This window comes from Pleurodeles waltl, chromosome 1_2 (genome assembly GCF_031143425.1).
Source record: "Pleurodeles waltl isolate 20211129_DDA chromosome 1_2, aPleWal1.hap1.20221129, whole genome shotgun sequence".
NCBI classification, from domain to species: domain Eukaryota; kingdom Metazoa; phylum Chordata; class Amphibia; order Caudata; family Salamandridae; genus Pleurodeles; species Pleurodeles waltl.
Genome location: NC_090437.1, coordinates 81093026 through 81109146, shown reverse-complemented (window position 1 = coordinate 81109146; position 16121 = coordinate 81093026). Strand labels below are relative to the sequence as shown.

The 16121-nt window shown below is 49.3% G+C and overlaps 2 protein-coding genes across 2 annotated transcripts in view; one reads left to right on the top strand and one right to left on the bottom strand.

The window, feature by feature from the left end:
• Positions 1-10315: 10315 nt before the first annotated feature.
• NDUFAF2 (NADH:ubiquinone oxidoreductase complex assembly factor 2) lies at positions 10316-11239 on the bottom strand. The gene has a single exon (XM_069236560.1). The coding sequence runs from the start codon at positions 11237-11239 to the stop codon at positions 10739-10741; it is 501 nt and encodes a 166-aa protein (XP_069092661.1). The 3' UTR covers positions 10316-10738.
• Positions 11240-11493: 254 nt separating this feature from the next.
• Positions 11494-16121, top strand: part of TRMO (tRNA methyltransferase O) — a 333801-nt gene continuing 329173 nt past the window's right edge. Inside the window, exon 1 of the mRNA XM_069236557.1 lies at positions 11494-11629. Coding sequence (XP_069092658.1) covers positions 11563-11629 — 67 coding nt within the window. The 5' untranslated portion in view covers positions 11494-11562. The remainder of the gene's footprint in view (positions 11630-16121) is intronic.

The following is a 16121-nucleotide window of genomic DNA, read 5'->3' as shown; positions in this document are numbered from 1 at the left end:
TTGGAGAAACTCGTGGATGGGGTCCTCCCCCAGTACACGCTACTCTACGGTCCTTCAGACAAACAGGTAAGTACACTGAGAGCATGCTGTATGGGCAATGCCTGTGTGGAGTGGTGTGGATGAAAGATGGGGGGGAGAATGATGCGTGCATGAAACGACGGTGAGTGCATGTGCCACATGGCAAGGATAGGGATGCGGGCCAATGAATGTGACGGTGCAGTTGGTAATAACTTCTCTTTTTCCCCTGTACAATTCATGGAGGTCAGCGCCCACCAGAAGAAGGATATTTGGCATGCCATCGCCAAGGACGTCAGGACCCTGGGGGTCTATCACAGACGGAGCACCCGCTGCCGGAAAAGATGGGAGGCCATTCGCCCCTGGAGCAAGAAGACGGAGGAGGCCCAGCTGGGGATGGCCTACCAACGTGGGAGGGGTGCCCGTCGCACCATGACCACCAATGTTCAGGATCCTGGGGGTGGCGTACCCGGAGTTGGATGGGCGCTTGAGGGCATCACAGCAGCAACAAGGGGGTGAGTACACTCTCATTCAGCTGATTTTGCGCGCAGTGGAGGTGTCTGGGTAGGGGAGGTGAACTGTGCATTTCCCTAGGCCAGGGCGAGTGTGCTAGGTAAGTCCCCTTTTTCAGGCAGACCCTGTGGCACCCCACCCCACACCTAGTCAGGCTCCTGTGACATCCATGTGTGCAGATATCGGCCATAGCCTTGTAGGCCATGTCCCAGGGATTGAATAGTGGACCCCAAGTGCGCGGCATAGTGCAGGGGGCTTCTGTGTCTGTCGTGTCCACCAACGGTAGCGGTAAAGCATGCACTCAACATGCCTTTCTTCTGTCTCCCCACCTTTTTGTGGTCTCCCTGTACATGTGTGCATTAGCATCATCAGGCGGAGGAGCAGTGGCACCGGAGCAGGAGGGAGCTGCATCCCACATGGTCCTGGAGGCGACACTACGGAGTCTGATTTCACCAGTGGGACGGAGGGCGAGGGGAGCTCCACGGCGGGGACAGGAGCTGACACCAGTGATACAGACTTGTCCTCTGATGGGAGCTCCCTTGTGGTGGCGGCCCCGTCAGTGCCCCCTGCATCTACAGGTACAGGTACAGCCGCCACCCCCCCTCCAGCACCGCCCTCCCAGCAGCTCCTCAGCCTTTGCCCCGTGCCCGCTCACCCAGGAGGGTGGGCATCTCCTTCGCCCCAGGCACCTCAGCCCCTGCCCCAGTCACCCCTGCTGCCCTCAGTGAGGAAGCCATTGACCTCCTCAGGTCCCTCACTGTTGGGCAGTCTACCATTTTGAATGCCATCCAGGGTGTAGAGAGACAGTTGCAACAAACCAATGCATTCCTGGCGGGCATTCATTCTGGTCAGGCAGCCCTTCAGCGAGCTTTTCAGACTCTGGCCTCAGCACTGATGGCAGCCATTGTCCCTGTCTCTAGCCTCCCGCCTCCAACTTCCTCCACCCAGACCCAATCCCCTGTACCTCAGCCTACCCCAAGCACACCATCAGACCAGCATGCACACACCTCAACACACAAAGGAAGCTCAGGCAAACAGAAGCACCACACATCCCACAGGCACTCAAGCAAGCATCACACACATGCAGACATAGCAACATCCACTGCCTCCTCTGTGTCCCCCTCCTCCTCGTCTCCCTCCTCCCTCCATGTCTCGTCTCCACTCACACCTGCATGCACTACATCTACAGCCACTACTTCCATCACCAGGACACCCACCACCACACCCCGCTCACATGCAGTCACCACCCCCTCTACCATTCACACGTCCCCTGGTCCTCTCCCAGTGTGTCTGTGACGCCACCTCCCAAGATACACAAACGCAGGCACACACCCAGCCAACAGCCATCCACCTCACGACAGCCTACAGCGCATGCACTGTCACCCAAAGTCACCAAACGTACACCTCCTACAACCACAACCTCTTCCTCCACTCCCAAACCCCCTCCAGCTACCCGTCCCAGTGTTCCTAAGAAACTTTTCCTGTCCACCCTTGACCTCTTTCCCTCACCTCCCCCACCCCGTCAGTCTCCTAGGGCCCGACTCTCCAGGTCCCAACCTAGCACCTCAGCCACAACATCGGCGGGACCAGTGGTGCCAGTAATCAGCGGATTCTGGAGTGCACCAGGCAGCAGACCAGCCAGTGTGGCAAGGAGCCACAGCACGGACAGTCCCCCACCTGTCAAGCATCAAAAGTTGTCCAGTGCCCGGTGGGAGAGGGGAAGACAACAGCCAGCAAACCTGCTTCCAGGGGTACAGATGGGCGTGTGGAGTCAGCTGCGACACCTTCCAAGGTGGGGAAGGGGCGCAAGAAACCCGGCAAGTCTGGGAAGATCAGCACGGCGGGGAAGACCGCCATCAGCCCATCTGGCCAGGAGCCGGCCAGCAGCAGCCCCACTGCCCCAGACAGGACCGCCAGCATCAGCCTTGCTGCCCAGGAGGCGACCGCCAGCATCAGCCCCGCTGCCCAGGAGGCGACCGCCAGCAGCAGCCCTGCTGGGCCAGACAGGACCGCCAGATTCAGCCCCGCTGCCCAGGAGGCGACCGCCAGCATTAGCCCCGCTGCCCAGGAGGTGACCGCCAGCAGCAGCCCTGCTGGGCCAGACAGGACCGCCAGCATCAGCCCCGCTGATCCCAGGAGGCGACTGCCAGCAGCCACGCAGGCCCAGACAGGAACGCCAGCATCAGCCCCGCTGCCCAAGAGATGACCGCCAGCATCAGCCCTGCTGGTCCAGACAGGACCGTCAGCAGCAGCCCCGCTGCCCATGACAGGACCGCCAGCAGCAGCCCCGCTGGCCCAAACAGGACTGCCAGCAGCAGCCCTGCTGCCCAAGACAGGACCACTAGTAGCAGCTCCGCTGGCCCAGACAGGACCGCCAGCAGCAGCCCCGCTGCCCAAGACAGGACTGCCAGCAGCTGAAGCGCTGCCAAGGACACCGCCGCCACAATCACCGCTGCCAAGGACACCGCTGCCACAAGCACCGCTGCCGAAGACACCGCCGCCACAAGCACCGCAGGCCCATGAGCGCCAAAAACACTGACACTACTGAAGCCACCACGAGCAGGATGATGCACTCTGGGCACCAAGCCCCCTCCAGAACCAGTGGAGATTTAAATCCACTACCTCTGTCTTTGGCAGGATGAAGCACTCTGGGCACCAAGCCCCCTCCCGAACCAGTGGAGTATCACATCCACTACCTCTGTCCTTGGCAGGATGAAGCACTCTGGGCACCAAGCCCCCTCCAGAACCAGTGGAGTATCACATCCACTACCTCTGTCCTTGGCAGGATGAAGCACTATGGGCACCAAGCCCCCTCCAGAACCAGTGGAGACTGTTATCCACTTGAGAGACTGTGGCTTTGCACTCCCCAGGATTGAACAGTGGGCATTGGGCCCCCTCGTGGATTTGGCGTCGTGCAGTCAACCGGCTGAGGTCCCCCCCTTCCCTTCCCCCTGAGGTGCCTGTTTTATTTCTATCTGATGCCCCTCCAGTGTTCTCTCCGTCATGTTCGGGTATCTTGTGTGGGCCTCGCCCATGCATTTGGGGCCCAGTGGTCCACGGACTTTAAGGGTGGAAACCCTGGACTAATATTCTTGGTGTATATATTTGTAAATAGTGTATGTATATTATTTGACTACAGAATTTTCATATATTACAATCGTTCACCTCATTTCCTTTTGTCTTTGCATTCTTCCGGGGGCTTGGGGGGTGTAACTGTAATGTATCATGCTGTATTAGTGTGTGTGTTGTCGTGGGTGAGGGTGGGGGTGTTGCGTGTGTGTCACTGTTTTTCCCTCCCCTGTGTCGTAGGTGCAGTACTCACCATAGTCTTTGCCGCCGGCGCTCGTGCTCCTGGTAGAGGAGCAAGAAGATAAAGGCTGGTAAAATGTGGAGCTCGGGTTCCATGGCATCCTGGTTCCTCGTGGGGTGTGTAAAGGTAAGCGTTTTCCCTTCGAAGTCCTGTTTTCGCCGTGTTTTTGTTCGCGGTGAATCCGCCCCGGAAAAGGTGGCGGATTGGTAGGTTGTGATACTGTGGGCGGTACATTGTCTCCCGCCTGTCTGTTGGCAGTGACCGCCGCGCTGTTTGATTGTACCGCTGTGGCGGTCAGAGTGTTAAAGTGGCTGTCTTTGTTGGCGGTTTCCACCACAGTCGTAATTCCATTTTTTTTTCGCCGGCCTGTTGGCGGTCTTACCGCCGCTTTAACTCCGACTGCCAGGGTTGTAATGACCACCTATGTCTTTCCAGGGTCCACTAAGCATTAGAGACCAGAGACAGCGCTGTGTAGTACAATGCGGCATCCCCTGGTACTCCCATAAGAATCTGTGGAGGCTGAGTTTGGGCTAGTTTCTTTTAACTGTTATGATCCTGAGGGATTTGTTTAGGGTGTGCATGAAACACTCGGGTTCTCCGTTGGCCTGTGGATACTGTGGAGTAATGCGGCGATGTCGAACTCCTAGGAGTTCAAGTAGCTGCTTGAATTCTGAGCCCTGGAAGCGCGGTCCTTTATGTGTTTTGTGCATTTAGAGTAACTGTTTACTTGAACCACTGTGACTCTCCCATTGTGTAAATTCCTGAAGTCCATGCACACTTTTAACCATGGGGTGGGGCAAGGTTTTTTGGTAATGATGGGAGCTGGGGCTTCCTGGGAGCTGGTGAGTTGGCACGTGGGGCATCTTCTTTGATTTCGCTCATGCTCAATGCTTCTGGGAAGGCTCCTTGGGTCACAATGCAGATGGTCGATCCTGTGCTATCATTTGCTGACCACTGTGACCCAGGGAGGATGGCATGAGAGGATGTCCACCAGATTTTTGGATCCCTGCCGATAGATCACTTTGATGTTGTAGTATTGGAGCTGAAAGGCCCAGCGTTAGATTTGAGGGGCTGAATGGGGTGCTGTGCCACAGAATAGTGGTATGAGCAACTATTGATTTGTGACCAACCTGAAAGGTCTTCCACAGAGGTATAGTTGAAAATATCCACACTCCCATTTGATGGCTAAGGCTTCTCTTTCGATTTGGGTGTACTGTGCTTCCATTGGAGTGAGAACTCGGCTGGTGAATGCTAGCGGTGCCCATCTCCCAGGTTCGACCTCTTGTGTCAGCATTGCTCTCAGGCCCACTGGACTTGCATCAACTAGTAGCTCAGTCCTCTTCTTCGGTCGAAGTATGCCATCATTGGTTTGTTCAGAAGAGCCGATTTTATCCTATGGAACTCCTCCTCTTCATGTTGATTCCATGTCCAGCAGGCATAGACCTTGATGAGAGCTCTGAAAGGCTTAGCAATCGTCGCAAGATTGGGGATAAATCTGCCACAGTATTTGGCCATGCCCAGGAAGCTGTGAACCTCTGACATGATGGTAGGGGCCAGGGTTTATTTTATGGCTTGCGGCTTCCGGGGATCGACCTCTACCCCTCTATGATTGAAGACATGTTCAAAGAATTCTATGGACGGCTGAAAAAAAAAGAATTTTTCTCTGTGCACAGTAACGTCATGTTCTTATAGGCAGTTTAAAGTGGCATGCAGGTGTTTGCGCATGCAAAGTAGATCAGGATGTCATTGCTAACATTCATGACATCGTGGAGCCCTGACAGTGCCTCCCCTGTAACATCCTGAAACACTTCCCTCGCTGAGGAAAAGCCGAAGTTCAATCTTGTGTAACAGTGTCGCCCATGGTGAGTTGAAAATGTTGTTATGTATCTACTTTCTTCTGAGAGGAGCAATTTGTGGTACTTGCAATGGAGATCTAAGTTGGAGAGCCACTGTGCACAGTTTAGATCAGCAATAATATCATCCATTGTGGGCGTGATGTGCCTCTCCCATTTTATGGCCTTACTGGGGAGGTGCATGCCGATGCACAAGTGTATTTTACTAGGTTGTTTTGCCTTTTCAGCTATGACCATAGGCGTTGGTCCGGATAGATCGATTACACTTTGGCTTTCGAATTAACCTAGTTCTTGTTTGACCTGACTCTATAGGTGGAAGGGTACATGTTGATGGCAGAGTGCCACACGTATGACTGATTTGTTGATGTGTAACTTGACCGGTGGGGCTTTCAGAAATCCTAGGCCTTTGAATAGTTTGGGGAATTGGTTCAGCAGTTTGTCGATTTGATAAGCTGTCACATTTAGTGCGGATGACACAAGCCCTAAGTCTTCAGCGGCGTTGCTTCCTAGCAGGGTGTCGGCTTCTTTGTCAACCAAGTGGAATCTTGTCAGGATTTCTTGGTTGTTCGATAAAATGCATATTGCCACGTGTCCCTTGAGGAATAGCAGAGTCTGACTCCTGCATGTAAATATTTTGGTGTATGACAGGAAGAGTGCAGGTTTGGGGTGGGAGGCATTACTATTGTTGGATTCCAATCTTGTTCACTGATGCACCAGTGTAGATGAGGGCTTTGCTTTCATCCTGTTGATTTCCACTATACAACTGGGTTGTGGCCTCCTGTGCCTATTCAGGTCCCTTGTGAATGAGATGAAGAAGACTTCCTCTTCATCTTCTGACTGCTAGTCTTTTGGACGTTGTCTGTGGTGTTACAGATATCTTGCAGCTCCTTGGGGCTCGGCTTCACTCAGAGACAGCTGTTGCACTGCTTTAGTCAGGGTATGTCTTTCTCGGGCGCCTCTTCCTCTGCCCCTCTTGGCACACTGTTGCAAAATGCTTGATCATGCCACGGTTTGACCAGGTGCGTCCCTGAGCAGGGCAGTCATCAAGAGGGTGTTCATTGCGACCAATATACCTCCATCAGGACCTGGTCAATAAGGAAGCAGATAACCTGTGACTGTTGGGTTTTCCTTTAATGTATATGGCATCTGCATGTTTTACCTTCACGCTGGGGGGCTTTTTTGATGTCTGGGTTATAGCAATGTACATCTCGGAGGCTCCTGTGGCCGACAGATAGTGGGATCTAGCAATGATAAAAATGTCATTCAAACTGATATTCGGTTGTCTTAGGATGAGGCCTCCAAGCGTCTTGTTGCAGCATCCTTGAATGATTTGTGCCCTTATTTACTTTGGTTGATCATCTGCTGTGCACATTCTAGCTTTTTTGCACAGACACGCATAGAAGGTGTTGATGGATTCTCCCTCTCGTTGACAGGCCTGGCAGAGCTTAAAACGCCCAAAAAAACGGGTTTAGTTGCAGGTCAAAATGTGCGTTGAGGGCTTTAACTGCTGCATCATAGTTGTTTGCTGGGCTGGTGTTGGGGAGTTGCTTGACTAGCTGATGGATTTCTTTCCCTAAGTGGGAAGGCCCCATCATTGTCTCTGGTGGCAATGAAGTAGCTGTCCAGCCTTTCTACCCAAATTCTCCATTGGGGTGAGGCGGTTGCTAGGTCAGCTAGCTTGCGGAAGGGTTGCAGGACCCTTACCAGTGTGTGTTTTGGAGGTGGTCCTGAATTGGCTGTTGCCCTTGTGGGAAAGCCACATTCATATAATCAGCAACGGTGAGGTGGCATTCTGGGCAAGGTCTAGGAAACTAGTTGTGGTGAGGTACATACACCCAGTACAAGATTGTAGGCCCACTAGGTTATGTGGGGGGGCACCACTCTAGCTTCTCAGTGGTATGTGCACAACCTTCCCAACAAAGTTGTTGTTTTAGTTCCCTACAGTCACTTTTTGTTCTTCTCTGCAGTTATTTTATTTTTAATTTACTTTTATTTTGTATGATGGCCTCGTGAAGTCACCAACATCTCACCTTCAGCCGGGCCCATTGTTGGAACTGTCAAATCGGCTGGCTGGCACAGGCTGACATGCTCTTTGTAGTTATGATATGAACTCGGCTCCCTGAGAGCGCGGGGTGTTGACAATGCTCCAGGTAGGCAGTGCATGCGGCCCGCTGCGTGCAGGAGTCTGGGATGGCCAGGACTGGAGGTGTTGCATACAGGTGGTGGACACCAGTAGGAGGTACCATTGTGTGAGATATCAGGCTTTCAGTATGCCGAGGGTAGCGTCAGGCACTTCAGTGCCAGAGCACAGTAGAAGCAGGAGACTTACTGCGACCACTTGTGGGCAGGCAGGGCTGCAAAGGCGACTGGCCCAACATGACACTGCAGGAAGGATGTCACCTGGAGCAGGAGAGGGCACATGTATGGCATTCTTTTCCCACAATGTTGCCAGGGTGCTCTAGCCTTCTGGCTACCTCAGCTGCATAGCTATCTTCTGGTGGGATACAAATAATACACACTCACACCTTGATGCTGGTACGGGTGTAAGACCCCGTGCGGTCTACGACCCCTTTATTATATAGCCTCTGGCCACGCCTGGCCAGAGGATGTACAATGGTGCACATCCGGGGCAATAAGCCACCACAGGAAAGTCCATGTGGCTCCCTACAGGGCCCACAGTCTTCAAGGTCTGGACAATCCATCCAGCAGTGCAATGCACAAGGTACAGCAGGGCTTAGGGCTTCATTTTGCTGCTCTTCTAGCTGGTGGAGAGCTTCGTTCATCCACCTATGATAGACTGGATGCAGTGAATGACAACGGCGTCAGTGCAAGAACAAATTGTCCAACACACAAGTTGTGGTTTAGATATAAAATCTGAGGGTCACATTTATTACAAACACCTTTCAATGTAACCAGTCAGAATTCAACTCAAAACAATACAATCATTTTTGATACATTATGAGACCTTATATGGGTCGTATTTCACAACCATCTAGATATTCCAATGACCACATACCTTGCCAATTGTTGAGTAAGAAGTACCCAAAATAAAATACATTTTGTCTGGCGCTGCTGTGCAACATGGCTACCAACATTGACAAAGGCAGTAGCCCGTATAGGCGAGAGCTATTGGCTTTGCCAATGCTTGTTTACCCTTGCTAGGCAACAGTGTCTTCGTGGGAGTCGCGCAACAGCTTCATGAGTTCCCTTTTTAAGGTTGAGTATGCGAGTACATGCACTAGCACATGCATCTCGCTTGCAAGACTGTTGTAAACAATAAATGGCTTGGAGCATGCCCATCACTCTTATTTACAGCCTTATAATTTGTCTACTTCAGGCCTGGCATAATTTCCGTTCCTCTCTGTGGCGCAGGGAACAAGCACTGATTGATTTAACTTACAGTGCCCGTCTGCTGCTCCCGACGTGATCAAGGTACTATTTTGTTCTTTTTATCTTCTAGTGGCCTGCAAACAGAAGGCTGGTGACTGGCAAAAACGTCCCCAGCACAACAAACAAAATTACAATTTTTTTTATTTTTTTAAATCTAACTTTCTTTTATTTTGCCAACTTCCACTTATGTTATATTTTGTATTTGCTTGTGGGTGAGCTTCTCAAAAGATTATGTTGTTCGAAATATTGCAATGCGATGTTCTTTCTATATTATGTGTAATTTATTAAATGATGCATCAACACATAATCGTGCAGTACACCTCACTTTGCCTCACTCCGATCTACCCCACACTAATGCACCCACTCACCCCAATCCAGTCCAATCCAATCCACTCCACTCTAATCCTCCCAACCCACCCCAGTCTACTCTTCCCCACTCCAATTAAAAACAATCTGCTCCACTTCACTCTGTCCACTCCAGTACAAAGCAATGTGTTCAACTCCAATATGCCCCACTCCAATTCAAAACAATCTGCCCCACTTCAATCCAAAAGTCTGCTATACTTCAATCCAAAACAACCTGCCCCATTTCAATCTGCCCAACATTAATTCAAAACAACCAGCCCCACTCCACCCTGCCCACCCCCAAACAACCCACTCCAAAACAATCTACCACACTACAATCCAATCAAACCCAATTCACCCACTCCAAACCACCTTCATCTACCCCACTTCCATCCAGTCCCCCTGAAATCAATCCACCTCTCCTCAATGCAATCCAACCTACTCTAATCTAGCCCACCCCATCTAACTGCACCTCAATCCACCCTACTCTACCCCCTCACTCTAATCCAACCCCTCTACTCCAATCCATGCAGCCCACCCTACTCCAATCCAGTTCAATCCAACCCACTCAATCCAGTCCATTGCACTAACTTACTCAACTCCACCCCTACACTCTGCCATTAAACTCTACTCAACGACACTCTGTCCCTCCTACATTCCAACAAATACTATACTCCTGCACGCCAATAACGTTTAGCCAACCTGGACTTCAGTCACACTTGTGTACAACATGGCAAAATACTGCCACAGCCAGTGCAGCTTTTGAACAGGTGAGACCCATTGCTTTGCCAATGCTTGTTTGCCAGCAAAATATTTTGCCCATGTCGGTCCCTATATTAATCATTCGGATGGGAAAACTAGAAATATTAAAAAAGGTATAACTCAGACACATAGACAACGATTTTTATTTTTTTGTTGTTTTACATCACACAAGGTGCAGCTTTGAGGACAACCTCTGAACACGCCCGCCAACTGTCGACAAATAATACGTCCATTACGATTTAAACGAGCGTTTTTTTCGGATTTCAGAGCACTAGGCCGTCACGTTAGATCTTAATAACACTTTCGCAGGCAATAGCAGCGTTTCAGTATTCCGTGGTTCTTCCAGTGACGTCTGTCCTTTCTCTGTGGAAAATCGGTTAATATTTATATGCACGTATTTATTATTTTCTTAGAAATGTTTTTCGTTGCTCTGCTTCAAATAAACCATTTCGGTAAAATGTTTCCTATGCCTGTGAGTTGGGAAGCTTTGTTAGCAGCGATATTTAATTTATTTGAAAACACCATGACTGCACGGCGCGGGACTTCATAATTATTTATTAGGGCTCCTGTTCCCCGGCGGTGCCCACGACCCAGGCTCGAAGGAATTGGCGGTGCTTGTGGGCTCTTGTAAAGTTTCATTCTTTCCGTAGTAGGCGGCAGAGGCGTGCCCCTTGATTCTGGTGTGCGTGGGCTCAGACACCAGCCCCTCCTTGTACTCTCTCTCCTGTATTATCTCATCCTTTGCTGAAGCCTCCTCGCTCTTTGCTTTCACCTGGTTTCTGTACTGTTCGTTCTGGAGGAGTTCTTCGATCGTGGGCGGGTCTTTCCTCCTTCCTCGGATCCAGGCATCCCACTCTGTGGGTATGGCCTCCGCTTCATAGGCGTGCACCCCAGGGCGTACCATTTCCACCGCTCGCCTTTTCCGGACAGTTTGACCTGTCCATGTCTTCTGCTCTGGGATGATATAGTATTTGTTCCCAAGGTGGTCGGTGCCGGCATGCTCTTTGACGAGCCCAAAAGTTCTCTGCAATAAGGATCTGATTCTGTTCATCGTTTAGTAGTGCGCCTGGGGGTGCTATCATACAACCGCCTAGCAAACTTGACGTGAAGAAGAATGGTGGCGACCCACTGGTTGTTTTCAGCCTAAACTCAACACACAAAACGGTTGCGCAACGTTATACTGACTAATTAAATAAAAAGAACGTAACCACTCCAAGATGGGCGCCAACCTCGCGCGCATATCTCATGGGCGTTTATTATTATTGTCCTTCTTCTGTTTCCAGATCTGCTTTTGGCTTCACGGCGAGTCACCCTATGTCACGCACCTGATAGTTGCATACATCACATTGACGGCTGTATCGAAACTCATTGAAAATGCCTGGTCACGGTGAAGAGCGTGGATCCAATAGATTGAGAGAAGCGACTCCGTCTCTCGAAACCGGTGAGCGAGGCGTGTTTGACTGTGTTACATAACCAACTCTTAGTGGTGCAGTTGTCTTTCTCCCTTGCTCCTCCTCTGAACTGACGTCTAAACACGTGCTGTTCAAGACTCGCTTTACTTGTCTTGCAGCTATAGTGTTACAAGCAAGGAAATCGGATTGGTGGGCCTAGAGTTCCTAAGCTCATGACGTTAATTACACTGCTCCGCCTACAGCATTGCCGCTGCAAAAGTTGTCGTAAATAAGTGCCGCGAAATACCTGTTATTTCTTTCATTTACAGGACGCTTCCTGTACTGCCGAGGTGCCGTAGAAAATTAGTCTATCGTGTAACTTCAGACTTTTGTGTTTGCTGGCCCCGACAGAATAGAAACTTGAGGGGCCCTTTTAAGAAGTAACTTTGGAAGTTACATCAATTGGATTTTTTTTGGCATTATTGAAGCAGCCTTACTAGAAACTACTTACCTAGTGTAGCTATTCCTAAAATGGCTAAAATATTAACGATAATCCTAATGAAAATACATATATTCGAAAGATGTATTATGTGGAAATACGTTACATTGGACAAAAGGGGTGAAAAAGCTAAGTCAGGGTTTCTCCAAAACTGATCTGATTACTCCACTGTTCACTGTTTCCAGATTAGTGTATGATTACAATTTTATGGCAAGACCGGAGGCTCCTATTATGCTTTAGTCTTTTCTTTATTTTCAATTGCAGCTGCAGTCAAGAACAGAACTACTGATCCCATAAGGCCAACCACAACGGCCAATGAGGATCAAAAGATAGTTCTAAGAAAATGCACCAATCACCAATAACCTGACCTAATAATACCTATCTTGATTGGGAACAGCCCTCTTTTCTTGCTGCTCGCAGTCAAGATAAGTACATACACTTCTTATAACTACTGTATAATTTTGGGCTTATATGTAATATTTCAGGTTTTGGTTCTTCAAATGCTTGTTTCCTTGGTTATTCTGTCTTTAAAGGCGTTTATTTGCTTAGTTGGCTTGTAGCCGCAATTTTACATTGTTGACGGTGCGAGCGCGTCTTTGGCACTTAACCGTTCTGTCCTCAGCGTGCGCTGTTCTCTCAGCCCCCGCTGAGGAGAAAACGGTTCCCTTCATGCTTGGTCGCGTTTGACAGCCTTTCTGCTGTGCTCAGCGCCCGCCCAGACTAATCCTTCCTCTCACGCTTCAGTGAGCGCGTTCCCCAGGCGTTCTGTTTATTTATTTCACAGCGCTTGGTGGGATATTATTGTTACCGCGCTCTCAACTTCAAAGAGGCGGTTTGACTAGGTCATTCCAGAGGAATTTTTCACTCGTTCAACCCTCAATTATTTTTGACAGCGCCTTACTCCTAATTCTTTGGAGTTTCGTTTTTTTCAGTTTTGTTTTTCAGATTTGTTTTTCAGTTTTGTTTTTTTAAATTTTTTCTAAATTAGGGCAGAAAATATTAACCCTTTCTTGGACAATTATTTTTAATTGTTTTTTACTATTATCATGGACAGCTCTAACCTTCCAATGCTGTCTCAGGAGGAGGAGGAAGACTTCCTCAAGGACAATCTGAATGACTTCATTCAGTCCTCAGTCGAGCAGGCCATGGCGGTCTCATGGCAAAAATTGTCAAAAAATGTAGAAAATTCTGTGGTGTCTCTGGTGTCAAAAACCATGCTGGCCCAATCTGCGGGGGAAGGCAGAAAGCGTCTTAATCCTTCAAAAAATACCAAACCGACGCTAAAGGCAAGTGACAAGAGTTCACAAGTGGCGGAGGACGTGGCTCCTCAAAGGCATCCTTCAAAGGAGGGATTATTAAATAAGACACCTAAAAAGTGCATGTTTAAAACCAAAAATATTTCTCCAATCCACATATCAAAAATTTTAGACACCGATGAGAAAGTGCAAGACCCTGATTCGGATTCTTCCGATAGGGACTTGGGAGATGTCTTCTCCCCTCCTCCTCCCAAAAAAGCCAAATGTGGGTCACAAGATTTTGCGGGGTCTTGCACATTTCTAGATGCCGAAGGGGTGCCAATGTTCGATCCCGCAAGCATCCAGCACCCTAACTCGACCGAATGGCTCCCTACAGACCATGTGGCAGAGTATGTTACGGCCAGACTGCGCACTCCCCTTGATAAACAGGTGCGGGCTAAACTCAAATCAGAATGTCCTCGTCCCGCTCTTTCGTCAAAAATTACTGCCACCCCATCCATTGATACTTCTCTTATAACTTTTTTTTACTAAGAATGGCAAAGACCCACGCAAAGGGGTTGATAAAGCATGGTCTTCTTGCCAAGACAAACTGTTAGACGTGGTAGGTCCCCTTACTCAGATTTTCAACCTGGCGGAATCGGCTCGTTTGGATCAAGCTTCGGTCGACCCAGCGGAACTCTCCCTGTGGGCCCAACGTGCCATTTGCTTGCTGGGGAACGCCAACTCTTCCATTACGCACGAACGCAGGAAAGGCCTTCTTCTCAAACTCGACCCGAAGTTGGTCAACCTGGCTGGTATGGACCCCGGAGTCAAAGCAGAAGGAATGCTTTTTGGTGACTCCTTTATCAAGGAGTTGAGCAAATATTTGGCGACTTTTTCATCCCTTGATAAAGCCCAACAATCTTTGAAAAAGATGTTTTCGACACATGTTTTTGCAAGGGCTGGCAGAGGCAGGAACCGCTTTGCCGGCTGTACCTATGCTAACCAAGGTTCCTGGGGTTACTACGGCAACAACACATCCCAAAACTACAGGTCACAGTTCTATCCCCAGAGGAACAGGGGCTTCAGGAACAGAGGCAACCAAAGTTCCAAGTTCTCCTCTCAAACCGGTAAGTCAAACGATTTTTTCTCATGTTCTGGGGGGATCGTATTTCAACTTTCCTGTCAAAATGGAAAGAACTCACATCAGATCCTTGGGTGTTAAATACCGTTCAGGGTTATGTTATAGAGCTTTTTGCAGAGCCTTTGCAAACTGTGTTCCCTCCTCCACCTCATTTTTCTTTAGAAATGACAGAACTAATTTCCTTAGAAATTCAAGATTTACTTCAGAAACAGGCGATAATCCCATGTCCTTTAGATCCTTCAGGGTTTCTCAGTTCAGTTTTCTTGGTTCAGAAAAAGAACAAAAAGATGAGACCAGTTATCAACCTTCGCCAGTTCAATCAGTTTGTTCTTTATCGACACTTCAAAATGGAAACCATCATTCATCTCAGGGATACCCTTTTACAAGGAGATTAGATGGTAAGGTTAGATTTGAAAGATGCCTATTTAACCATGCCCATACACCCCGTCTCTCAAAAATGTCTTCAATTCCAATGGGCCGGTCAGACTTTCCGGTTTACCTCTCCCTTTCGGTCTCTCGTCCGCTCCATGGTGTTTCACAAAGCTGATGAGACCGGTAGCAGCTTTTCTCAGAGCTCGTGGCGTCAGGTTAATTATCTACCTGGACGATATCCTCATGATGAATCAAAATCGTTCCTCCCTTCTGGCTCAGGTGCATCTTGCTTGCACGCTGCTTGCAGACCTAGGTTTTATCGTAAACTACGAGAAATCTTCCTTAGACCCGATCCAAAAGATCGAACTTCTAGGTTTCCTCGTAGATTCCATTTCGGCTTTTCTTCTTCTTCCCTCCTCAAAGATAAAATCTATCAAGTCAGAAATCTTGCTTATCCTTCGCAATTCTCAACTTTCTCTCCGATCCCTTGCAAGAGTCGTAGGTCTTCTCTCATCCTCAATCCAAGCTATTTTCCCAGGTCCTCTACGTTATCGAGCATTGCAAAGGTTGAAAATATGCCACCTCCAAAGAGGGTTGGCCTGTTCAGATTCCATAGAACTAGATCAGGAATCTCGAGCGGAACTCCAATGGTGGATAGACCATTTAGATGCCTGGAACGGCAGGACCATCTTTGCATCAGCCCCAGATCTAGTATTAGAATCAGATGCAAGCCTTCTGGGCTGGGGGGCCCGTTGTGGTACAGTCTCGACTAGAGGCTTATGGTCGCGAGAGGAGTCAAGACTGCACATAAATTGTTTAGAGATGCTTGCCGGCTCCTTTGCAATCAGGAGTCTTGCAAGAGACAGGGTTTCCTGTTCGGTTCTTCTCAGGATGGAAAACATTTCCGCGGTCTCCTACATCAACCGCTTGGGGGGCACAAGGTCCAAGCCTTTAGCGGAATTGGCGAAAGGGTTCTGGGAATTTTGTCTTCTAAACAGAATCTCAGTACAAGCGGAGTACCTTCCAGGCAACCTCAACGTGGTAGCATATTGGTACTCTCGACATTTTCAGGATTCCAGCGATTGGATGCTCAATGTACAGGTCTTCAACAGCATCCATCACAAGTGGGGTCCTTTCGACATAGATTTATTCGCTTCACATCTCAACGCTCAACTACCAAAGTTTTTCAGTTGGCATCCAGACCCGCTGGCTCTAGCATTCAATGCTTTTTCTCAAGACTGGTCTTCTTCCCTCAATTACGCCTTTCCCCCCTTCATTCTGATTTCCAGGGT

Coding starts and splice junctions, on each gene's coding strand:
- NDUFAF2 (XM_069236560.1), bottom strand. CDS start 11,239: ATGAACAGAATCAGATCCTTATTGCAGAGAACTTTTGGGCTCGTCAAA.